This window comes from Eleutherodactylus coqui, chromosome 10, assembly GCF_035609145.1.
Source record: "Eleutherodactylus coqui strain aEleCoq1 chromosome 10, aEleCoq1.hap1, whole genome shotgun sequence".
Lineage (NCBI taxonomy): Eukaryota > Metazoa > Chordata > Amphibia > Anura > Eleutherodactylidae > Eleutherodactylus > Eleutherodactylus coqui.
Genome location: NC_089846.1, coordinates 55,251,404 through 55,277,162, shown reverse-complemented (window position 1 = coordinate 55,277,162; position 25,759 = coordinate 55,251,404). Strand labels below are relative to the sequence as shown.

At 53.1% G+C, this 25,759-nt stretch overlaps 1 protein-coding gene and 1 pseudogene across 1 annotated transcript in view; one reads left to right on the top strand and one right to left on the bottom strand.

The window, feature by feature from the left end:
- The window catches only part of LOC136580440 (dystrophin-related protein 2-like), a 121,482-nt gene that overhangs the window by 87,071 nt on the left and 8,652 nt on the right, over window positions 1-25,759 (top strand). The window contains exon 23 of the mRNA XM_066581017.1: window positions 3,267-3,357. Within this exon, the coding sequence (XP_066437114.1) occupies window positions 3,267-3,357 (91 nt within the window). The remainder of the gene's footprint in view (window positions 1-3,266; window positions 3,358-25,759) is intronic.
- LOC136579895 (collagen alpha-1(I) chain-like) lies at window positions 10,650-19,781 on the bottom strand (annotated as a pseudogene).

Below are 25,759 nucleotides of genomic sequence, written 5' to 3'. Positions count from 1 at the left end.
CGAGATGGCAATACTCCTCTGTACATGATAGCCAGGGTGGTCGGAAAACAGCCGAGTGGGCTGTCATATTCTGTTCTCGTATCCCCAAAGAACTGAAGGAGAGTTATGGAAGTAGCTTCACTGTTTCTGTAACTCGCTGTGCTATACTGTTTCCATAACTACTAATTATTTCTATGAACGTTCCGGAAGATTGCAAGTCCTCGTGGGCAAGGTCCTCGCTCCCCCTGTGTCAGTTTGTTTATTGTTCCTGTTATTTTTCATTTATAATGTATGTATACAGCTCCCAGAATTATTGGTGCTTTAAAATAAATAATAGCGTAAGACCTCCTGCACAGGATAAATAATAGCGTAAGACCTCCTGCACACGGATAAATAATAGCGTAAGACCTCCTGCACACGGATAAATAATAGCGTAAGACCTCCTGCACACGGATAAATAATAGCGTAAGGCCTCCTGCACACGGATAAATAATAGCGTAAGGCCTCCTGCACACGGATAAATAATAGCGTAAGGCCTCCTGCACACGGATAAATAATAGCGTAAGACCTCCTGCACACGGATAAATAATAGCGTAAGACCTCCTGCACATGGATAAATAATAGCGTAAGGCCTCCCGCACACGGATAAATAATAGCGTAAGGCCTCCCGCACACGGATAAATAATAGCGTAAGGCCTCCCGCACACGGATAAATAATAGCGTAAGGCCTCCTGCACACGGATAAATAATAGCGTAAGGCCTCCTGCACACGGATAAATAATAGCGTAAGGCCTCCTGCACACGGATAAATAATAGCGTAAGGCCTCCTGCACACAGATAAATAATAGCGCAAGGCCTCCTGCACACGGATAAATAATAGCGCAAGGCCTCCTGCACACGGATAAATAATAGCGCAAGGCCTCCTGCACACGGATAAATAATAGCGTAAGGCCTCCTGCACACGGATAAATAATAGCGTAAGGCCTCCCGCACACGGATAAATAATAGCGTAAGGCTTCTTGCACACGGATAAACAATAGCGTAAGGTCTCCTGCACACGGATAAATAATAGCGTAAGGCCTCCTGCACACGGATAAATAATAGCGTAAGGTCTCCTGCACACGGATAAATAATAGCGTAAGGCCTCCTGCACACGGATAAATAATAGCGTAAGGCCTCCTGCACACGGATAAATAATAGCGTAAGGCCTCCTGCACACGGATAAATAATAGCGTAAGGCCTCCTGCACACGGATAAATAATAGCGTAAGGCCTCCTGCACACGGATAAATAATAGTGTAAGGCCTCCTGCACACGGATAAATAATAGCGTAAGACCTCCTGCACACGGATAAATAATAGCATAAGGCCTCCTGCACACGGATAAATAATACCGTAAGGCCTCCTGCACACGGATAAATAATAGCGTAAGGCCTCCTGCACACGGACAGATTTGCATTTCGAAATCCAGAGCAGGATTCCGCCTCCGGATTCTGCAGCAAATTCAGCCCATAGCATGCTATGGCAATACGCGATTTCCTGCCCATGAGCGGAAATCTATTGCGATTTTTCCACTCGCGGGGGAGAAATCGCGGCATGCTGAAATTTTGTGCGGTCTCCGCATGGCTGGATTACATTGAAGTCAATGGAAGCCGTCCATCCTGCAATCATTATTGCAGAATGCTCGCGGCAGCCGCATCATCGCCATAGCGACGGCACGTTGGCCGGCACATCAGCAGCAGAGGAGAAGACTGCGGAGAGGTACGTTGGGGTCACCGGCCGGGCACCGGGTCAAACTCCTCCCCAGGAATCCTGCATGCAGGGTCCCACCTGCCCGTGTGCAGACCGCCTTAGATGGCCAACTAAGTTGTTTCTGTACTACAGTCTACTTCCAACAACCATAAGCTGGGCCGGGGAGGCCTTATCTTGACATAGGTGAACATCCCAGAGGAGGGACCCACATCTACCAGAATTTTATGACATCCTGTGGATATGCCATAAAAGTCTGAGATGAGAATATCCCTTTACATGTACAATTTTTGTCATATAAATAACAAGTGAAATGTTTAGAATTCTGGAATTTAAAAGAAGTGGATATTAGCAGAGAAAGATTAACACGGGTCAGAGAATCTCTTAAAGCTACCATTAAGGGCCTGTCACACAGGACAGAATATTCCGCAACAGCTGCATTTCCTTAAGGGAAACACCCCTCTTTCACCAGAAATTCCATGACAATTTTTTACATTCGCCTCAGATCCATAGTTCTTATCACTCAGCTAGAAAAGGAAAGCATCCATTAGTAGAGTAAGGACACCCATATAGCATCATTCATGGTCATTCACAGTCAATTAAATGGATAAAAAGTTACAAACACAAAGGAATTACTTATTGATCCACCCTCGTATATCTCTGAATGTGACTAGAAGCTCAGGCAATATGGCTGTCCTTATAATCCTATACAAATAATAGAATAAACGTTCTACAATCAGAAAATTAATAATAATCATCAGTATCCGGTTTTCATTAGTAAAACATGTAGATTATACATTCCTTTAAAAGTAAACATGCCAAGTATTTATATGGTTGGATTGGCTGACATGCATCTCTCCTAAACAACCATTTGGCCTGCAGCTATTTCTTATGACCAACACCAGATTATTCAATGTGTAGAGTTTATCATTTTTTTACAAGCCAAAGGGCTTATTAACACTTCTGGTTTGGGCTCACAAAATACTGATGTAAAATACTGGATCAAACTGGGATCACTACATCTCATTCCATTCTACTAATAGTTGGGGAGTTCAGTTCCTATGAAAAAAAATGGAGGAATTTATAAAGGCAAAGTTTTAAAAGGCAGTCTTAAAATCATTCTTGCAGGCGCAAGATGCCCCTAATGGCACATGCCTCTTCCTACTGGGCATGCTCCTGAAATCTACACCATCTACAAGCTGAAGTCGATTTCTGCTGTAATTGACACTAATTTTAAATATAAATTATACTTAAATCTGTCAATCTGGGGTAGTGGGGGTGGGCCATGCCACCTTCTAAAAAGCCACGCTTCCTTTTTTGGAAACCAGCTGAAGCTGTGAAAAGTTAACAAAGTCGCTTACGTTACATTTTGTGAGTTAATCACAGCAGTTTTAGAATAATGAATTCCTGCCATTGACTTTGTCGGTTATTAGTTAGAAATGAGTTGACCGGCTCCACTGTCTGAGGGGTTCAAATAGGAACCTCAGTGTTGCTTGTGTTTGTCTTGTGTGTTTGTAACTGTGATTTATGTGTTTTCTAGCCTAACGCAGATGATGGTAAGACTTCTTCCATCTCGGAGAACAAGTGTCCTACAGATGATAAGAGGGGAACCCCGGATACTGAAGCTGCAGGTAAAATACAGATGTATAAGGTATAATTCCATTTTCATTTGAGATCAAATGTTTATGTACAATCAGACGATCAAAGATGCAAGGCCACATTCAGATGCAACAGATATTTGCAATAAAGCACAGTACAATGCTAGAGATTGTGGTTTACAACATGAAATATTCCGATTTTAGGCCATGGTGCCTTGTGTGCCCTGCAGAGGGGGTAATCTGCTACAAATCCAGAGTACTTTGTCACAGATTTTGTAAAAAATTTCAGCACCGTTTTCTCTCCCCCTTCCTCTCGTGGACCCATCCTTGTTCCTTATATACTGGCTTCTACATTCTGCCACTTTAGTTCATTAATGGGGTGTCTGTTTTTATAAAAGTGCCTTGCGAATGATGTTTCATCATATTTTCCCTGCTGGGTGTATATAATATTTATAAACTTGTTGCAAATAGAGATTTCTTTAAAAATACAAAGCTTGAAAATGATCAAGATTGTATTGTGGCATTCAATGAAGGCAAGAATGATCAAAGTCAACTTTTGCTGAACATTGATCGGTTTCCTTTTAACCCTTTCCAATCCTCTGTCTGACATCTAAAGACATTCTGATTGAAGGCTGTACAGCTGTGATGTCATAAGACGTCCAACAAGGTATTCTTACTATATATTACTGGCCGCTCTGTTGTCGGGGGGCCTTTCCAGCATGTCCCATACCGCAGTACTGGCTCTAGCCAGCAGGTGGCGCCATTGTATAATGGCAGAAAGAGCCCCCTAGGAAACCCTAAATCCAAAATTGGATTGCAAAGGGTTAAAGGTTCACAACTCATGAAGACTAAGTCTGCTGCACTAAGTCTGCTGTCACATAGACTTGAAACTGTGGGGTGCTGTCACATAGACTTGTCGCTGAGGAGTGGGGGTGCTGTCACATAGACTTGTTGCTGGGGAAAGAGGGGGGGGTGTTGTCACAGTAATTTGGCATATGGGGTGGGCGGGGGGCTGTCACAGTAATTTATCACACCTGGTGTAATCCTGTGAATATTGTAAAGCTGTGAATATTGTAAATGGTGGCTCATGTGTTCTCTACATATAGGTGTCACCTCTGTGTAATCCTGCTTGTGCAGGGAGGGGAGGAGGTGAGCTGTAACTATTGTGAATGGTCGGTCCTGTGTTATCTATATGAAGGGGTCACTGTACTTGTGGGTGGGAGGGGTGGAGGGTGCTGTCAGTGTATTGTGGGGGGAGGGGTGGGGGGTGCTCTCACTGTACTTGTGGGGTCGCTGTCACTGTACTTGTTGGGGGTGCCGTCACTGTACTTGTGGGGGGTGCCGTCACTGTAATTGTGGGTAGAGGAGTGGGGGGCCGTCACTGTACTTGTGGGGGGAGGGGCGGGGGCCGTCACTGTACTTGTGGGTAGAGCGGCGGAGGGGGCCGTCACTGTACTTGTGGGGGGAAAGGGCAGAGTGTGCTGTCACTATACTTTTGGGGGGAGGGGCGCTGTCAGTGTACTGTGTGGGGGGAGGGGCGCTGTCAGTGCACTGTGGGGCGAGGGGCATGAGGTGCCGTCACTGTACTTGTGGGGGGATGGGTGGGGGTGTCGTCATTGTACTTGTGGGGGGGACGGGCGGGGGGGTGTTGTCACTGTATTTGTGGGGGCAAGGGGCATAGGGTGTCGTCACTACTTGTGGGGGGAGGGACATAGGGTGTCGACACTGTACTTGTGGGGGGAGGGGTGTGGGTTGTCGTTACTGTACTTGTGGGGAGGAGGCGTGGGGGGTTCCATCACTGCACCTGTGGGAGGAGGGGCGGGGGATGCTGGCAATTTACTTGTGGGGGGCACTGTGTGGGGGCATGTGAGGTGTTACTTCGCGATCCTCTGCCATTGAAAGTAATGATAGAGATTGCGATCTCCTGCTACTGCTTTGACTGCTGTAGCAGGAGATTCCTTCATCTCCCTGGCATGTGCCCTCTTTACTGGACACTGTGACAGCACTGTCACATCATTGTCACAGTATCCAGTGATGAGGGGACATGCCAGGGAGATGAAGGAATCTCCTTCTACAGCTGTCACAGCTCTAGCAGGAGATCGCACTGCTCTCCCATGGTTTTGAATGGGGCCAGGCGGCTGCCGGCTGCATTGAAAGCAGTAAAGGGACTCGCATGGACTGAGAGAGCTATATCTGACCGTCACTCACAGCCTGATATCGCTCTCCCCATCACAGCGTGTCTCCCATAATGACACGATTCTTCTAGTCATGTGACCGGCGTCATAGGGAGTGTGCACGCTGAGGAGGAGAGAGAGCAGTGCATCATGGGAACTACACCGGCAGCGCCATCTTTGAAATATTCTTCAGGTCAGCTTTATGATGAGAAGATAAGGAATAAAAAGGTTAGCAGAATATTATTTTTTATGTGTAATGCTCTATTGTATGATGCTTTTACTTTACTGTTCTTTTTATTTTTGCACATCTGTCTACCGGATCCGTTAAAAAACGTTTCAGTTTTAAATCTGTTTTGCTATCCATGTAATACAAAAACAGAATGCAAAACGCTGATGTGAATAAGCCCTAAGTAATGTATGTACACAGTGACTCCACCAACAGAATAGTGAGTGCAGCTCTGGAGTATAATAGAGGACCAGTACAGGATAAATCTCCATTTAGACGGGACGAGTGTCTGGCAAACGATGCCCGGCACTCAACACTGCACATACTAGCTCTTGTGCTGCTGCACGGGAGCTAGTATCGCTGACTCACAGCGGGACGGCAGGAGGAGTTTTTTATTTCTCCTCCCGCTCCCCCGCCCCTTTCCATTGCCTTAACATAGCGGCCATTCAGTACTGAACAGCTGCTATTTGCACTGAGCGATCAGCGATCGTTTATGCAGCATAAACGATGGATGATGAGCTGATCGCTCAGTGTAAATAGCAGTCGTTCAGTACTGAACGGCCGGTATGTTAAGGCAATGGAGAGGGGCGGGGGAGCGCAAGGAGAGAAATCTGTTCCTGCCGCCCGCTGTGAGCCAGCGATAATAGCTCCCGTGCAGGTGCATGGGAGCTAGTATGTGCGGGGACATGTTTCTGGCATTGTTTGCCCGACATTCGTTCCGTCTAAATTGGCCTGAAGTAATGTATGTAAACGGTGACTTCACCAGCAGTAAAGTGAGTGCAGCTCTGGAGTATAATACGGAATATAACGCAGGATCAGTACAGGATAAGTAATGTATGTAAACGGTGACTCCACCAGCAGAATAGTGAGTGCAGCTCTGTAGTATAATAGAGGATATAACGCAGAATCAGTACAGGATAAGTAATGTATGTAAACAGTGACTCCACCAGCAGAATAGTGAGTGCAGCTCTGGAGTATAATACAAAATGTAACACAGGATTGGTAGAAGATGTAACCACTACAGAAAGAATCTCAGAGACTCTGGTAAAGTCCTGGTGATGCATAACAGCGGTGTCACATTGTGCTCCTGGGACCTGTAGTACTATGTAGGTGTGGTTGATTTGGTTGGCTGTGTGTGGATTGCTCCAGCCAGCCAATCACCATGGGTCTGTGCACGTAAATAGCAGCCAAGCTCACTAGAGGTTGCTGGTCATGATATATACCTTTACATATCCTAAATAATCCTGGGTGTTAGGATGCATGGTGTTGTTTCTGTCTTGTTCTGTCCGTCTGGTTTCTATTCTGCATGCATGCGTTTCTGTTCGTTTTTTGTCTGATGTCCCTTGTCTAAACATTGTCCTGTCTCATCCACCCGTCCGTTGGTAGTTGGATGCCTGTTCCATGTTTGTTTGTCCTGCCTGTCCGTTGGTGGGCATATGCCCGAACCATGTCCAGTTCATTCCCCTTTGTCCATTGGTAGGTGAATGCTAGGGCTTTGTCTTGTCTGTCTGTAGGTGGCGCATTATGTGAATGATATCCTATGTTTGAATTCCCCTTAGTCTATACGTCTGCAGACGTTTGTTGTGTGTTAAGTACTTGTCTGGTGTTCCTGCCGGTTATCATCTAGGGCGAGCCAGGTTTCCCTAGGTTCCAGAGTGGAGCCATCCTTATTGGGGTGATCGCATTGCTTTGTAGGCAGGGTTGCCTTGTTAGAGTATGGACTCCCAAGACGAGAACTCTTGACGTGGGCTTGTGAGCTTACGTGTTTTGGCCAAAATACAAACCAATACTTCGTACTTATTCCTATTACAATCTGCTTGTGTATTAGTACATTTAGTAAGTATTTTGACAGCTGCTGTTGTTGTTTGTACTTTCGGTTTATGTTTCGGTGTATATATGTTCGCTTTCCACTCCTCGTTCAGTCGGCTAGATACGGCCTGCAGGAACATAACAAGCTGGTGAGAGGCGCATCCAAAGAGCTGTGTGAATTGTGATATGGATGAGGCTCAACCGCTGCTCCGGCCTCCTCTTACTACAGCTGGAGAGAGACAGACTGCACCGTGCAATAGTCGCAGACACACTACATTGTAATGGATGAGACAGACATATTATATGGCAGATATACACAAATCCGGTATTGTGCACCTCGCCTCGTGATATGAACACTAATTACTTATGGGGATTTAAAAAATCCAGAAACAGACAACCAAATGTCTCATATTTATCATGAGGCGTACGCAAATCACTCCAACTATCCTCTTTCTGTAGAATAGCATAAAATATACCCATTTTTGTGTACTTTTACAGTTTGCTCATTCACTTGGGCGATCAGTTTAAACATGAAGATAAGAGCTCAGTCAGGTTGGCTTTTTTACATGCGTTTATTCACGCATAAACAGATCATGTGACCACATGTGACCGCTACTATTGAAAAGCATTAGTTGTATATAGATGCGAATTGCAAACGCAAAAAACATGCGCAGCAAAAAACGCCCATCTGACTGAGCCCTAAATGTGTTTTTTTTTTTTTAAGCAGGATTTTCAGTCGTTCAGTTCGCTGCACCAGTAAATGAGAACGGCGGAACAGGCGCTGCTCGTTCTCCCCCACCCCATCACACATGGTCCCGCACACTGATCGCAGTTTCAGCCCCACTTCAGTAGCCTTGAGCAATTCCAGCAACCTCATTGGTTGTTGGGGACACACCTTCCTTTCAGATGTACCCGAGTATACATTTACACAGAGCTGTGCACGAGAAGCGGGTGCTGACAGGAGTACAGTACACAGATCTGCGGTGTATTCACAGAGCTGTGGAAGCACGAGAAGCAGTGAATACACCGCAGATCTGTGTAACAGTATTCCTGTCAGCACCTGCTTCTCGTGCACAGCTCTGTGTAAATGTATCCTCGGGCACATCTGAAAGGAAGGTGTGTCCCCAACAACCAATGAGGTTGCTGGAAGTACTCAAGGCTACAGATGTGGGGCTGAAAAGAAACATATGCGTGCGGGCCGGCAGCTTCTCCTGCTGAGGGGAGGAGTCTGAGCGGAGGTCCGGGAGGAAGCGCCGGCATGCAGGAGAAGCTGCCGGCCCCCACAGAGACGTTAGTGAAAGTAACTGCGGTCAGTCCGTGTGAAAGAGGGCCCCCGGGGGCTCAGGGGCCAGGTCGCAACCGCGACCCCAGCAACCCCTATATGTACGCCTATGCTTCCATGCTTTATTGGGTCACTATGACTAGTTTTTGCACCCCTTCGAATGACAACTCTTAAGTCTGTCTCCTATTTTTATACAAGACCCTGTTTCCCGTTTCTTCTGAATTAAGTTGCTCTTCTTGTCGCAGTCTTCAGCCTTTTTCAGGCAGTCTGTTGTGTAGACGTGAGGACACAGACCATGTTAGCGCCCCCATCAGAGACTGAACCCCATAACACGCGTACCTGGAGATAGGAGCTGACATGATGACATCACTGTAGGTGGAGTTATAGGTTCTCAGATCTCTATATGGAGCCCCTATAATTCCTGCCCTGCAGCAGCTGTCGCCATGTCTTTGGTACATGATACACTATATTATATATAGGATAAGACTACTTCTGGAGTATTGGGCTGCAGCAATATTGGTTGCTGTGTAAGGAGAAATCCAGACAAAAAACAAATACCACCAAGTAGACGATTAGAATTCTGTTTTATTTGAAGAGTAATAAGCAACATTGTAATTAAATATTACCGGCCTTTTAATAAATTACACTATGATCACAGTGACTCTCGGGTTAGGACAGCTGGAGACCACAGAACTTGCTGCAGTCATTCTGACCAGTCCACCAATGTCCTGACATGAGAGTCGCCGGACCCAAAGATCCAGAGGAAGGCGAAAAACCCCCTGGAGAGTTCTACCTCAGGGGGGAAAAAATTCCTTCCTGACCCCAAATGTGGCGATCGGCTATTGCTCTGGATCTAAGCTGTCCTGCTGCATATTGCCTTCTTCTTCAGGAAGCCTCGCTTGACCCTCAGGCCCCGGCTTCAGGGAACCCCCCTCGGCCCTTTAGGCCCCGGCTTCAGGGGACCCCCCTCGACCCTTTAGGCCCCCGGCTTCAGGGGACCCCCCTCGACCCTTTAGGCCCCGGCTTCAGGGGACCCCCCTCGACCCTTTAGGCCCCGGCTTCAGGGGACCCCCCTCGACCCTTTAGGCCCCCGGCTTCAGGGGACCCCCCTCGACCCTTTAGGCCCCCGGCTTCAGGGGACCCCCCTCGACCCTTTAGGCCCCCGGCTTCAGGGTCCGACCCTTTAGGCCCCCGGCTTCAGGGGACCCCCCTCGACCCTTTAGGCCCCCGGCTTCAGGGGACCCCCCTCGACCCTTTAGGCCCCTGGCTTCAGGGGACCCCCCTCGACCCTTTAGGCCCCCGGCTTCAGGGGACCCCCCTCGGCCCTTTAGGCCCCCGGCTTCAGGGGACCCCCCTCGGCCCTTTAGGCCCCCGGCTTCAGGGGACCCCCCTCGGCCCTTTAGGCCCCCGGCTTCAGGGGACCCCCCTCGACCCTTTAGGCCCCCGGCTTCAGGGGACCCCCCTCGGCCCTTTAGGCCCCCGGCTTCAGGGGACCCCCCTCGGCCCTTTAGGCCCCCGGCTTCAGGGGACCCCCCTCGACCCTTTAGGCCCCCGGCTTCAGGGGACCCCCCTCGGCCCTTTAGGCCCCCTGTAGGCCCCCGGCTTCAGGGGACCCCCCTCGGCCCTTTAGGCCCCCGGCTTCAGGGGACCCCCTCGGCCCTTTAGGCCCCCGGCTTCAGGGGACCCCCCTCGGCCCTTTAGGCCCCCGGCTTCAGGGGACCCCCCTCGGCCCTTTAGGCCCCCGGCTTCAGGGGACCCCCCTCGGCCCTTTAGGCCCCCGGCTTCAGGGGACCCCCCTCGGCCCTTTAGGCCCCCGGCTTCAGGGGACCCCCCTCGGCCCTTTAGGCCCCCGGCTTCAGGGGACCCCCCTCGGCCCTTTAGGCCCCCGGCTTCAGGGGACCCCCCTCGGCCCTTTAGGCCCCCGGCTTCAGGGGACCCCCCTCGGCCCTTTAGGCCCCCGGCTTCAGGGGACCCCCCTCGGCCCTTTAGGCCCCCGGCTTCAGGGGACCCCCCTCGGCCCTTTAGGCCCCCGGCTTCAGGGGACCCCCCTCGGCCCTTTAGGCCCCCGGCTTCAGGGGACCCCCCTCGGCCCTTTAGGCCCCCGGCTTCAGGGGACCCCCCTCGGCCCTTTAGGCCCCCGGCTTCAGGGGACCCCCCTCGGCCCTTTAGGCCCCCGGCTTCAGGGGACCCCCCTCGGCCCTTTAGGCCCCCGGCTTCAGGGGACCCCCCTCGGCCCTTTAGGCCCCCGGCTTCAGGGGACCCCCCTCGGCCCTTTAGGCCCCCGGCTTCAGGGGACCCCCCTCGGCCCTTTAGGCCCCCGGCTTCAGGGGACCCCCCTCGGCCCTTTAGGCCCCCGGCTTCAGGGGACCCCCCTCGGCCCTTTAGGCCCCCGGCTTCAGGGGACCCCCCTCGGCCCTTTAGGCCCCCGGCTTCAGGGGACCCCCCTCGGCCCTTTAGGCCCCCGGCTTCAGGGGACCCCCCTCGGCCCTTTAGGCCCCCGGCTTCAGGGGAACCCCCTCGGCCCTTTAGGCCCCCGGCTTCAGGGGAACCCCCTCGGCCCTTTAGGCCCCCGGCTTCAGGGGAACCCCCTCGGCCCTTTAGGCCCCCGGCTTCAGGGGAACCCCCTCGGCCCTTTAGGCCCCCGGCTTCAGGGGAACCCCCTCGGCCCTTTAGGCCCCGCCTTCAGGGGACCCCCCTCGGCCCTTTAGGCCCCGGCTTCAGGGGACCCCCCCTCGGCCCTTTAGGCCCCCGGCTTCAGGGGAACCCCCTCGGCCCTTTAGGCCCCCGGCTTCAGGGGAACCCCCTCGGCCCTTTAGGCCCCCGGCTTCAGGGGAACCCCCTCGGCCCTTTAGGCCCCCGGCTTCAGGGGACCCCCCTCGGCCCTTTAGGCCCCCGGCTTCAGGGGACCCCCCTCGGCCCTTTAGGCCCCCGGCTTCAGGGGACCCCCCTCGGCCCTTTAGGCCCCCGGCTTCAGGGGACCCCCCTCGGCCCTTTAGGCCCCCGGCTTCAGGGGAACCCCCTCGGCCCTTTAGGCCCCCGGCTTCAGGGGAACCCCCTCGGCCCTTTAGGCCCCCGGCTTCAGGGGAACCCCCTCGGCCCTTTAGGCCCCCGGCTTCAGGGGAACCCCCTCGGCCCTTTAGGCCCCCGGCTTCAGGGGAACCCCCTCGGCCCTTTAGGCCCCCGGCTTCAGGGGAACCCCCTCGGCCCTTTAGGCCCCCGGCTTCAGGGGAACCCCCTCGGCCCTTTAGGCCCCCGGCTTCAGGGGAACCCCCTCGGCCCTTTAGGCCCCCGGCTTCAGGGGAACCCCCTCGGCCCTTTAGGCCCCCGGCTTCAGGGGAACCCCCTCGGCACTTTAGGCCCCGCCTTCAGGGGACCCCCCTCGGCCCTTTAGGCCCCGGCTTCAGGGGACCCCCCCTCGGCCCTTTAGGCCCCGGCTTCAGGGGACCCCCCCTCGGCCCTTTAGGCCCCGGCTTCAGGGGACCCCCCCTCGGCCCTTTAGGCCCCGGCTTCAGGGGACCCCCCTCGGCCCTTTAGGCCCCGGCTTCAGGGGACCCCCCTCGGCCCATTAGGCCCCGGCTTCAGGGGACCCCCCTCGGCCCTTTAGGCCCCGGCTTCAGGGGACCCCCCTCGGCCCTTTAGGCTCCCGCTTCAGGGGACCCCTCTGGGCCCTCCCGCTTCAGGGGACCCCCCTCGGCCCTTTAGGCCCCGGCTTCAGGGGACCCCCCTCGGCCCTTTAGGCCCCGGCTTCAGGGGACCCCCCTCGGCCCTTTAGGCCCCGGCTTCAGGGGACCCCCCTCGGCCCTTAAGGCTCCCGCTTCAGGGGACCCCTCTGGGCCCTCCCGCTTCAGGGGACCCCCCTCGGCCCTTTAGGCCCCGGCTTCAGGGGACCCCCCCTCGGCCCTTTAGGCCCCGGCTTCAGGGGACCCCCCCCTCGGCCCTTTAGGCCCCGGCTTCAGGGGACCCCCCTCGGCCCATTAGGCCCCGGCTTCAGGGGACCCCCCTCGGCCCTTTAGGCCCCGGCTTCAGGGGACCCCCCTCGGCCCTTTAGGCTCCCGCTTCAGGGGACCCCTCTGGGCCCTCCCGCTTCAGGGGACCCCCCTCGGCCCTTTAGGCCCCGGCTTCAGGGGACCCCCCCTCGGCCCTTTAGTCCCCGGCTTCAGGGGCCCCCCCTCGGCCCTTTAGGCCCCGGCTTCAGGGGCCCCCCCTCGGCCCTTTAGGCCCCGGCTTCAGGGGCCCCCCCTCGGCCCTTTAGGCCCCGGCTTCAGGGGACCCCCCTCGGCCCTTTAGGCTCCCGCTTCAGGGGACCCCTCTGGGCCCTCCCGCTTCAGGGGACCCCCCTCGGCCCTTTAGGCCCCGGCTTCAGGGGAACTCCCTCGGCCCTTTAGGCCCCAAATTCAGGGGACCCCCCTCGGTCCTTTAGGCCCCGGCTTCAGGGGACCCCCCTCGGCCCTTTAGGCCCCGGCTTCAGGGGACCCCCCTTGGCCCTTTAGGCCCCGGCTTCAGGGGACCCCCCTCGGCCCTTTAGGCCCCGGCTTCAGGGGACCCCCCCTCGGCCCTTTGGGCCCCGGCTTCAGGGGACCCCCCTCGGCCCTTTAGGCCCCGGCTTCAGGGGACCCCCCCTCGGCCCTTTAGGCCCCGGCTTCAGGGGACCCCCCTCGGCCCTTTAGGCCCCGGCTTCAGGGGACCCCCCTCGGCCCTTTAGGCCCCGGCTTCAGGGGACCCCCCCTCGGCCCTTTAGGCCCCGGCTTCAGGGGACCCCCCTCGGCCCTTTAGGCCCCGGCTTCAGGGGACCCCCCCTCGGCCCTTTAGGCCCCGGCTTCAGGGGACCCCCCTCGGCCCTTTAGGCCCCGGCTTCAGGGGACCCCCCTCGGCCCTTTAGGCCCCGGCTTCAGGGGAACCCCTTCGGCCCTTTAGGCCCCGGATTCAGGGGACCCCCCTCGGCCCTTTAGGCCCCGGCTTCAGGGGACCCCCCTCGGCCCTTCAGGCCCCGGCTTCAGGGGACCCCCCTCGGCCCTTTAGGCCCCGGCTTCAGGGGACCCCCCTCGGCCCTTTAGGCCCCGGCTTCAGGGGACCCCCCTCGGCCCTTTAGGCCCCGGCTTCAGGGGACCCCCCTCGGCCCTTTAGGCTCCCGCTTCAGGGGACCCCTCTGAGCCCTCCCGCTTTAGGGGACCCCCCTCGGCCCTTTAGGCCCCGGTTTCAGGGGACCCCCCTCGACCCTTTAGGCCCCGGCTTCAGGGGACCCCCTCTCGACCCTTTAGGCCCCGGCTTCAGGGGACCCCCCTCGGCCCTTTAGGCCCCCGGCTTCAGGGGACCCCCCTCGGCCCTTTAGGCCCCGGCTTCAGGGGACCCCCCTCGGCCCTTTAGGCCCCGGCTTCAGGGGACCCCCCTCGGCCATTTAGGCCCCGGCTTCAGGGGAACCCCCTCGGCCCTTTAGGCCCCGGCTTCAGGGGACCCCCCTCGGCCCTTTAGGCCCCGGCTTCAGGGGACCCCCCCCTCGGCCCTTTAGGCCCCGGCTTCAGGGGACCCCCCCTCGGCCCTTTAGGCCCCGGCTTCAGGGGACCCCCCCTCGGCCCTTTAGGCCCCGGCTTCAGGGGACCCCCCTCGGCCCTTTAGGCCCCGGCTTCAGGGGACCCACCTCGGCCCTTTAGGCCCCGGCTTCAGGGGACCCCCCTCGGCCCTTTAGGCTCCCGCTTCAGGGGACCCCTCTGGGCCCTCCCGCTTTAGGGGACCCCCCTGGGCCCTTTAGGCCCCGGTTTCAGGGGACCCCCCTGGGCCCCCCGGCTACAGGCGACCTCCCCCGGGCCCCCGGCTACAGGCGACCTCCCCCGGGCCCCCGGCTACAGGCGACCGCCCCCGGGCCCCCGGCTACAGCGACCGCCCCCGGCCTTCGGGCCCCCGGCTACAGGCCACCTCCCCCGGCCTTCGGGCCCCCGGCTACAGGCGACCTCCCCCGGCCTTCGGGCCCCCGGCTACAGGCGACCTCCCCCGGCTTTCGGGCCCCCGGCTACAGGCGACCTCCCCCGGCCTTCGGGCCCCCGGCTACAGGCGACCTCCCCCGGCCTTCGGGCCCCCGGCTACAGGCGACCTCCCCCGGCCTTCGGGCCCCCGGCTACAGGCGACCTCCCCCGGCCTTCGGGCCCCCGGCTACAGGCGACCTCCCCCGGCCCCCCGGCTACAAGCGACCTCCCCCGGCCCCCCGGCTACAGGCGACCTCCCCCGGCCCCCCGGCTACAGGCGACCTCCCCCGGCCCCCCGGCTACAGGCGACCTCCCCCGGCCCCCCGGCTACAGGCGACCTCCCCCGGCCCCCCGGCTACAGGCGACCTCCCCCGGCCCCCCGGCTACAGGCGACCTCCCCCGGCCCCCGGCTACAGGCGACCTCCCCCGGCCCCCCGGCTACAGGCGACCTCCCCCGGGCCCCCGGCTACAGGCGACCTCCCCCGGGCCCCCGGCTACAGGCGACCTCCCCCGGCCCCCCCGGCCCCCGGCTACAGGCGTCCTCCCCCGGCCCCCGGCTACAGGCGTCCTCCCCCGGCCCCCGGCTACAGGCGTCCTCCCCCGGCCCCCGGCTACAGGCGTCCTCCCCCGGCCTTCCTGCCCCCCGGCTACAGGCGACCTCCCCCGGCCCCCCGGCTACAGGCGACCTCCCCCGGCCCCCCGGCTACAGGCGACCTCCCCCGGCCCCCCGGCTACAGGCGACCTCCCCCGGCCCCCCGGCTACAGGCGACCTCCCCCGGCCCCCCGGCTACAGGCGACCTCCCCCGGCCCCCCGGCTACAGGCGACCTCCCCCGGGCCCCCGGCTACAGGCGACCTCCCCCGGCCCCCAGTCCCCCGGCTACAGGCGTCCTCCCCCGGCCCCCAGTCCCCCGGCTACAGGCGTCCTCCCCCGGCCCCCAGTCCCCCGGCTACAGGCGACCTCCCCAGGCCCCCGGCTACAGGCGACCTCCCCCGGCCCCCAGGCCCCCGGCTACAGGCGACCTCTCTCCACCCTTTGCCTCTTTATACTATTGCTTTATAAGAAACCCATGTGAGTCCGGGTTCACACATGGCGCATTTTATTCTCTTTGGATAGGAAAACTTCGCGGTACCCAGATGCGCACATTCTCCATAAAATCAGGTCGAAGATCATTTCTTTAAAATATGTTTTTAAAGTTTAGTTCTGATAATCACAGCCAGTAACACGTCATACAGGTGTCTGTGCTGAGATTTTTGTGAGATAAAATGGTGCCGTTCTGAACTTCCCCCCTCGCCCCCAGCTACACGATGTGTGAACAAGGCCTCAGCACTAAGTGAGGAGCTACTTACCAGGACCCGTCCTCGTCAGGCTGTTATGCTGAAGTGACACCAGATGGTTCCGGTTTAGAACTTTCACATTCTGCGCCAATGATGGTGTCATAACATCACAAGTTAAATGATGTCACAGAGCTTATCATACATTCTACTGCTGTTTTTTCTCTTAAGAGTCTAACCTAATATACCTTACACTCCCTGGCCCTAATAGCTCACAATCTAATATACAGTACATGTCCTAATCCTAACAGCTTACAATCTGATATAAAGTGCACGTATCATTCTATGTGAAGTACTGAGCGGTAAGCATTTACACTTAGTGAGAAAGTCGTGATCCAGCGATGTTTTTTATGCTGGATAAGAAGTAAAAGAATAGTAAATGATTTTATTGTATCTACACGGGACGATTAGCGTTCAATTTAATTCGTTTGAACGGATTTTGAGCAATAATCGTCTTGTGTAAATGACCCTTTAGAGACCAAAAAGGTCACACGTTGGCACCCAAGATGTGCCAAAAAATCTGCACAAAACTCCTGTGAAAAGTGACATAGTTGCGGGTTTAGATGCAGCCTTCCAGCTGCGGATCTGCTACAGACATTCCACAGTAAATCCGCCCCGCATGAACACGCACTTATAGAAGGCAATAAGCTTTTCATAGATATAAATGTATTTTATGCTTTTTTCGTCCCGCTGTCGCCGCACCCTCACCACTCCTAGCAGAGATATTGAGATATGTCGCCATCTACCCTAAATACAGTTCCTGCCACCCCCCCACGCCGGCACATGGCACAATGTACAATGATTCTACAGACTTGGCGTAAATGATCGGACGGTGGTCTGAAAAGAGGCAGATTGTCAGACCATGCACTGCCCTCACTGGCAGACCCCATGGGATGGGGGAGCGGGTGAGTATAAACATGTTTCCCACAGGTTGCCTGTGACTATAACTTAGTTTAAGGTGCTGTTCAGAGGTGACGGGTTCCCTTTAACCCCTTAAGGACATGGCCTATTTTGGCCATTAACTTTTTTATTTTTCTATGGACGGAGCTCTGTGAGGTCTTGCTTTTTGCATCACGAGCTGAAGGTTTTATTGGTACCATTTTGGGGTACATATGGCTTTTTTATTCAATTTTATTGTGCTTTTTGGGAGGTAAAACAAACAAGCATTTTGCTTTTCATTTTTATTACGTTTTTTGCTGTGCAGGATAAAAAGTGTGCTCAAATTATAGTACAGATCATTACAGACATGATGATGCCAAATATGTGGGGTTAAATTTTTAACTTTTTTCATACAAATAGGGGAAAATTAGCAAAAAATGGGTTTTTAAAACTTTTTTTTTTTTACACTCATTATGTCGCTATAAGGGACCTCTACCATAGCAGCTATGATCGCTATTATAAGGAATTGCAGGGCTTCCAACTCTACTATTCTATGATTTTATTGGGATGATTTAGTGATCCTGCACTGAGCAGGGGGTTGGACCAGATGACCCTGGAGGTTTTTTCCAACTCTACCATTCTATGATTTAATCTATGATTCTATTGTAATAGCGATCACAGGCAATGACAAGCCAGGACACCTGTATCTAGTGTGCTGTTGCCATGGCAACCTGTCGGCCCTACGTGATGTCATTGGATCTCCACAATGTAGTCATCGAGGGAGCGCCTTCCCTCTTTGAACCCTTTACATGCCGCAATCTACATAGATCTCGCGCCATCCACATGACGTAACTTTACATCCTATGACGTTAAGGGGTTACCTCTTCAGTTAGTTAAATGTTTGAAAATGCTTTCAATAAAGAAAGTATTACAAAAATGACTTTTGAGTAATAAGACATTTAGATCTGCAACTGCAGTAGTGAGCTGCACTTCTTTGCCCTCATTTCCTATGCTGCATTGCACAGCCTGTGGTCCAATCAGTAGGGAGGCAGTATCTGAATACGCACCTATCTGTTTCCCAGGACAATTCAGGCATTTAAAGACATTCTGGCCAAAAGGTTAGTACACCCACATGCTATAACAGTAGGAAATATAGAGTTTGTGGAGATTATTATCACAGTGTCTGCAGATCTGTCATGCTGCAGCCTGCAAGTGCAGGGGAGCTACCTGTGAAGATAGCCTCTCCTTCTGCTGCTATGGATAAGTCCCTGTGTCCTTGTTATGAATGATGCTCTGTACCTAACAGAGGGTGCATTGCAGAGAAGCTGGAAGGGAGACCCCTAGTGGCAGCCACTTCAAATGTGATTTACAGTGGGAAAGCAACAATATATTTTTTTTTTATGCAAGTATATTACAAAAATGATTAGACTAACATAAGCTACCGTAGTAGATGAGCAGAACTTGTCTGGGATGCCCCCTTAAAGTGGGACTAAAATATCTATCAAAATGGTGGGGATTCCCCTCTAGGTACCCCTGCAGATTCGCTTTTTGAAGTGGCTGTGGCACTTGGGTGAGCACTTCACTGCATACCAGGCTTGGTGCCATACTTTTCATAGCGGCTGTGCTTGACATAAAAGCTCCACTCCATTCACACAGAATGGTGACGGTTTCCTAGGTGTACCCGGAGCTGTAGCTTTGTTGTTCTGTCCGGATTGTTGGTAAATATAAAGTCCAAAAGAGCCCTGATTCTAGTTGGGTTCTCTAACAGTCAGGAAGTAGGAATTACCTTTTAATTATTGGGAGAAACATGTTCTCTTTTTGAAGTTGCCCATAATGACTACCTCATTGTGTTCTGCTGCCTCATCTGTTTGCCACACCAGTAAAGTTTTTGTGCGTTTAAAATTGGCGCCTTATACCAAACTTCTAAAAGTATTTCCTTATTTTTCCTTCCATGGATTTCATTCCATAGAGATTCTGTACATGGTAAAGGGTTTCGATTAGAGATGAGCGAGCACGCTCGGATAAAGCAGTTATCAGATCTATCTCCCCCTCCGCTACCCACCGCCGCCTCCCGAGCCTGCTCGGACCAGTAAGCAGTTACTCAAGACTGCTTTATCCGAGCATGCTCGCTCATCTCTAGTTTCGATTATACAGTGGATATAAAAAGTCTATACACCCCTGTTAAAATGCCATGTTTTTGTAATGTTAAAAAATCTGACAAAGATGAATCATTTCCGATTTATTTGCACCTTCAATTTGACGCATTATCTGTACAATTCCATTGAAAATCAAACTAAAATAATGTGGTTTCATAAAAATGCACTTCCTAAAACTAATATTTTGTTCATGTACCCTATGACGGCATTCAGTCTTTTTGTGTAGGGGTCTATCAGCATGGCACATCTTGACTTGGCAATCTTTGCTCACTCTTCCTTGCAAAAGCGCTCTGAATCTGTCAGATTATGAGGGCATCTCATGTGTAGCGCCCTCTTCAAGTCAACCCACAAATCTTCAATGGGATTCAGGTGTGGGCTTTTGCTTGGGCCATTATAAAAAATGTATCTTCTGGTGAAGCCATTCTTTTGTTCATTTGGAGGCATGCTTTTGGGTCATTATCATGCTGGAAGGTGAAATTTCTGTTTATCTTCACCTTTTTTTTAGCAGAGGCCTGAAGGTTTTGTGCCAAAATGGGCTGATATTTGGAAATTTTCATAATTTCCCCCACCTTGATTAAAGCTACGGTTCCAGTAGACAGAGAAACTACTCCAAAGCATAATGCTGCCCCCACCATCTTCATTGCGGGTATGGTGCTCTTTTGGTGATGCGCAGTGTTGGCTTTGCTCTGAACATAGCTTATGGTATGATGTGACCAAGGTTGAAGTCTTTGGCCATAATTCCAAAACATAATCTTCCACATACTTTTGGCAGACTAGATGTAAGTTTTGGCAAAACATAGCCAGGCTTTGATGGTATTTGTTTTGTTAGAAAAGGCTTCCTTCTTGCCTCTCTACCACACAGCCCAGACATATGAAGAATACGGGAGATGGCAGTCACATGCACTACACAACCAGAAACTCATGCAGATCCTTTACTGGTGCTGTAGGCCTCTTTTCTTTTGGTCTTTTCATCAATTTTTAGGGGACGCCCAGTTTGTGGTAATATCACTGTTGGGCCTAATTAAATCCACTTCTTGATGACGCCTTCACTGTGTTCCATGTTATATGCGATGTCTTGGAAATGTTTTGGTCCCCTTCTCCTGACTGATACCTTCCAGCAATCAGATCCCTTTGATGTGCTGTAAGCTCTTTACGGGCCATGGCTTGTCAAGAAAATCCTACTAGAACAGCTGACCTTAATATGGGGCAAATCAGATTCACTTTACATGGCAGCAGAGTACTGACTACTATTCAACATGAGTTTCAATGTGATTGGCTAATTCTGAACTCAACCACACCCCTAAATATAAGAGGGTGCTCCCATTTATGCCACATAAGTAATTTCAGTTTGTTTGTGATCAATTGCTGAGTTCTGTTATTGGCTCCAGCCCCTGTGACGGGCAGGACCGCAGCTGTAGAAACCACAGTGGGTGACCGAGCGCCGGCCCGGGGGCATAGCAGAAGTGGCGAGTAAATCACCATTTGCTATTTTACTGCATGGGGAACGGATTGTGCAAACCAGGAGGGGTTAAGTTTACAAAAGGAGCAAGGACGGTGTATACCCCAGGCACCTGTAATTGTTAGTAGGGAAATAAAATGTGATAAGTGTAAGGCAGATGCCATGAAAAGCAATATTATGCTGCCGCAAGATAAGGTCTGTGCAGCTCATGGAATCGTGGGAGGTAGAGAAACATGAGTAACCTCTTTTAGTAGGGTGAAAAAGTCTTCATTCATCCTCCAGACCCAAATCTTCCGCAAAGGCCTCAAGTGTAGTGGGCGGGAGGGGAACGGCACTGAGAAAGCAGTTGACATATGATTAAATACTTTATCTCATATACTGTTGAAGTCTCCCATCCACACAACCGCTACTCCCTGACAGGATAGCATAAATCTAACAGATTGCAGCATACTGCAGTGGAATGAGGGAGGCACACATATATCCCAAAACTAATGGTGACCCAAAACTCAGTGTGAATCAAAATATAATGGACAGCTTTATCAGTTGATAACTATGAGTTCAAAAGTTACTGATTTGCCAACGAGGATCAGGACCCCTCTAGTATTATAAATACTGGTGTTCCCGCACTCTACTAACCGACCTCATCCTGACGTCTTCCTCTCAGTGTGTAGCACCACTATAACTCTCAGACAGCATGCCTGCTGCCTCAGGTTCATATTCGATTCTGATCTCTCCTATACCCCCCTACCAATCTGTGGCCCGAACATGTCAGCTGCACCTCAATAACATCACAAGAATCCGCCCCTTCCTCACCATGGACACGCTAAAACCACTCACTGTTGCCCTCATCCACTCTCGCCTCGATTATTGCAACTCACTGCTGATCGGCTTCTCCTGCTCCAGACTCTTCCCCTTCCAATCCATCCTGAATGCGGCAGCCAGGCTCATCTGCCTGTCTAGCCCCTACTCGGACGCCTCTGCCCTGTGCCAGTCACTGTACTGGCTGCCCGTCAAATACAGCATTCAATTTAAACTCACTACCTTCATCCATAAAGCTCTCCATAGCACCGCGCCACACTACATTGCCTCCCTCATCTCAATCCATCACCAAGCCTGGGCCCTCCGCTCTGCTAACGAAATCAGACTGAGTGCCACTTTAATTTGAACCTCTAATTCCAGGACTTCTCCAGAGCAGCACCAGTCCTCTAGAATGTGCTACCCAAAACTGCAATCACTGATTCGCAAAACTCTAAAAACGCACCTCTTTAGGGAGGTATACCACATCTCCTAAACCAAACCCCTCTGTACTCTGCCTGATAACATGCTCCCTGTCCTACCAACTGCAATTCCTGCTAGCCACTAGCCTGACCATTGTCTATGTGTATAGCACCCCAAACACTCTCCACCTCGCCATACCGTGCACATCTCCAGCCCCTTTACCTTCTGTATCACCCCATTATCTGTAGTATGTAAGCTCGTTGGAACAGGACCCTCACCCCTATTGTTTCCATCAACTGATTACTACATGTAACCGTGGTTTTTGTATTTTTCTACTTTTCTCTTTCTGTATCCCCATTTTTGTAAGCACTGCGGAATATGTTTGGCGCTATATAAATAAAGATTATTATTATAAATGAAGGTAGAGTGGTACTCTTAACCGATCCAAGGTCTCTGCAACCATTTAAGTCTCCTGCAGACATATGACATCAAACCTGTGAGATCTCCAATAATTATGCCCTCTTGCATTTCAGGTAATGAATAGAGATGAGCGAGTGTACTCGTCCAAGCTTGATGCTCGTTCGAGTATTAGGGTGTTCGAGATGCTTGTTACTCGAGACGAGCACCACGCGGTGCTCGACTCCATTACATTTCCTTCCCTGAGAAATTTGCGCGCTTTTCTGGCCAATAGAAACACAGGGAAGGCATTACAACTTCCTCCTGTGACATTCCAGCCCTATCCCACCCCCCTGCAGTGAGTGGCTGGGGAGATCAGATGACACCTGAGTATTTAAATCTGCCCCGCCCGCGGCTCGCCACAGACACAAGCTAAGAGAGATCAGGAAAAGTGCTGTCTTGCTGTAGCTGCTATAGGGAGAGTGTTAGGTGTTATTTTAGTCTTCAAGAAGCCCAACGGTCCATCTTAGGGCAACATCTGACCGTGTGCAGTACTGTTGAGGCTGCTTTTAGCAGTTTTGCACAATTTTCTTTTTTTTGTATATCGGGCGTGCAGACCATAGCGTCCTCAGTCTGCAGTCATTTTACAGAGTATAGGGGCAGTACTGCTGAGGCTGGGACAGTGGTACAGGGAAAGAGATATACTGTCTATATAGGCAGTGGGCTTTTTCCCAAAAATTGGAAAAAAATACTATATTTGGCCTGCCTGTGACCGTCTTCAGTTTACTGCGTGTCTGCTGGGGGTAGTAGTCGCTGATTAATACCCAGCCTTGCGCATAATTTTTTCTGGCTGCACTGTGCTTTCAATAACCACAGTCATCCTCCAACTGGGAAATCCATATACAGGCTATATCACAGGCAGTGGGCTTTTTCCCAAAAATTGGGAAAAAATACTATATTTGGACTGCCTGTGACCGACTTCAGTTTACTGCGTGACTGCTGGGGGTAGTAGTCGCTGATTAATACCCAGCCTTGCGCATAATATTTTCTGGCTGCACTGTGATTTCAATAACCACAGTCATCCTCCAATAGGGAAATGCATATACAGGCTATATCACAGGCAGTGGGCTTTTTCCCCAAAATTGGGAAAAAATACTATATTTGGGCTGCCTGTGACCATCTTCAGTTTACTGCGTGTGTGCTGGGGGTAGTAGTCGCTGATTAATACCCAGCCTTGCACATAATTTTTTCTGGCTGCACTGTGCTTTCAATAACCACAGTCATCCTCCAACAGGGAAATCCATATACAGGCTATATCACAGGCAGTGGGCTTTTTCCCCAAAATTGTAAAAAAATACTATATTTGGCCTGCCGTGACTGTCTTCAGTTTACTGCGTGTGTGCTGGGGGTAGTAGTCGCTCATTAATACCCAGCCTTGCGCATAATTGTTACCTGGCTCTGCTGTGTCCGTTACATGATCGCCGTCATCCCGCCAGAGGGAAAGAGTATACATATATACGCTGCATACGGTGTCTGTCTGGTTTTTCACCTCACCATTTTAAAAAATTGAAGCAAAATACTTAAGGCCTACCACTGGCCTTTGGCCACTTGACTGGTTCTGCGCTGTGAATTCCAGTAGCTCAATCATACGCACCTAGGTGTGACTACAGGCTTGCGCATAATTGTTTCCTGGCTCTGCTGTGCGTTCCGTAAGCGAAGTCAGCCTCCAACCACAGGCCAATAAGCGGCACATTTAATTACAGCGTTCTGTTTCTGCTCTACTCGTAATACACCATGCTGAGGGGTAGGGGTAGGCCTAGAGGACGTAGACGCGGGCGATGACGCGGAGGCCCATGTCAGGGTGTGGGCACAGGCCGAGCTCCTGGTCCAGGTGTATCGCAGCCGACTGCTGCGGGATTAGGAGAGAGGCAAGTTTCTGGGGTCCCCAGATTCATCTCACAATTAATGGGTCCACGCGGTATACCTTTATTAGAAACTGAGCAGTGTGAGCAGGTCCTGTCGTGGATGGCAGAAAGTGCATCCAGCAATCTATCGACCACCCAGTCTTTTACGCCGTCCACAGCTGCAACTCTGAATTCTCTGGCTGCTGCTCCTCCTTCCTCCCAGCCTCCTCACGCCATGAAAATGACACATTCTGAGGAGCAGGCAGACTCCCAGGAACTGTTCTCGGGCCCCTGCCCAGATTGGGCAGCAATGGTTCCTCTCCCACCGGAGGAGTTTGTCGTGACCGATGCCCAACCTTTGGGGTCCGGGGGATGAGGCTGGGGACTTCCGGCAACTGTCACAAGACCCGACTGCTGCGGGATTAGGAGAGAGGCACGTTTCTGGCGTCCCCACATTCATAGCACATTTAATGGGTCCACGCGGTAGACCCTTATTAGAAAATGAGCAGTGTGAGCAGGTCCTGTCATGGATGGCAGAAAGTGCTTCGAGCAACCTATCGTCCACCCAGAGTTCTGCGCCGTCCACTGCTGCAACTCAGAATCCTCTGGCTCTTGCTCCTCCTTCCTCCCAGCCTCCTCACTCCATGAAAATGAGACATTCTGAGGAGCGGGCAGACTCCCAGGAACTGTTCTCGGGCCCCTGCTCAGATTGGGCAGCAGTGGTTCCTCTCCCACCAGAGGAGTTTATCGTGACTGATGCCCAACCATTGCAAAGTTCCCGGGGTCCGGGGGATGAGGCTGGGGACTTCCGGCAACTGTCTCAAGACCTTTCAGTGGGTGAGGAGGACGATGACGATGAGACACAGTTGTCTATTAGTGAGGTAGTAGTAAGGGCAGAAAGTCCGAGGGAGGAGCGCACAGAGGATTTGAAGGAAGAGCAGCTGGACGATGAGGTGACTGACCCCACCTGGTCTGCTAAGCCTACTGAGGACAGGTCTTCAGAGGGGGAGGCAAGTGCAGCAGCAGGGCAGGTTGGAAGAGGCAGTGCAGTGGCCAGGGGTAGAGGCAGGGCCAGACCGAATAATCCACCAACTGTTTCCCAAAGCGCCCCCTCGTGCCATGCCACCCTGCAGAGGCCGAGGTGCTCAAAGGTGTGGCAGTTTTTCACTGAGAGTGCAGATGACCGACGAACTGTGGTGTGCAAGGTTTGTCACGCCAAGATCAGCCGGGGAGCCCCACCACCAGCCTCACCACCACCAGCATGCGCAGGCATATGATGGCCAAGCACCCCACAAGGTGGAACGAAGGCCGTTCACCGCCTCCGATTTGCACCACTGACTCTCCCCCTGTGCCCCAACCTGCCACTGAGATCCAACCCCCCTCTCAGGACACAGGCACGACCGTCTCCCGGCCTGCACCCACACGCTCACCTCTGCTGTCCTCGGCCCCATCCAGCAATGTCTCTCAGCGCAGCGTCCAGCCGTCGCTAGCGCAACTGAGCGCAAGCGTAAGTACGCCGCCACGCACCCGCACGCTCAAGCGTTAAACGTGCACATAGCCAAATTGATCAGCCTGGAGATGCTGCCGTATAGGCTTGTGGAAACGGAGGCTTTCAAAAACATGATGGCAGCGGCAGCCCCGC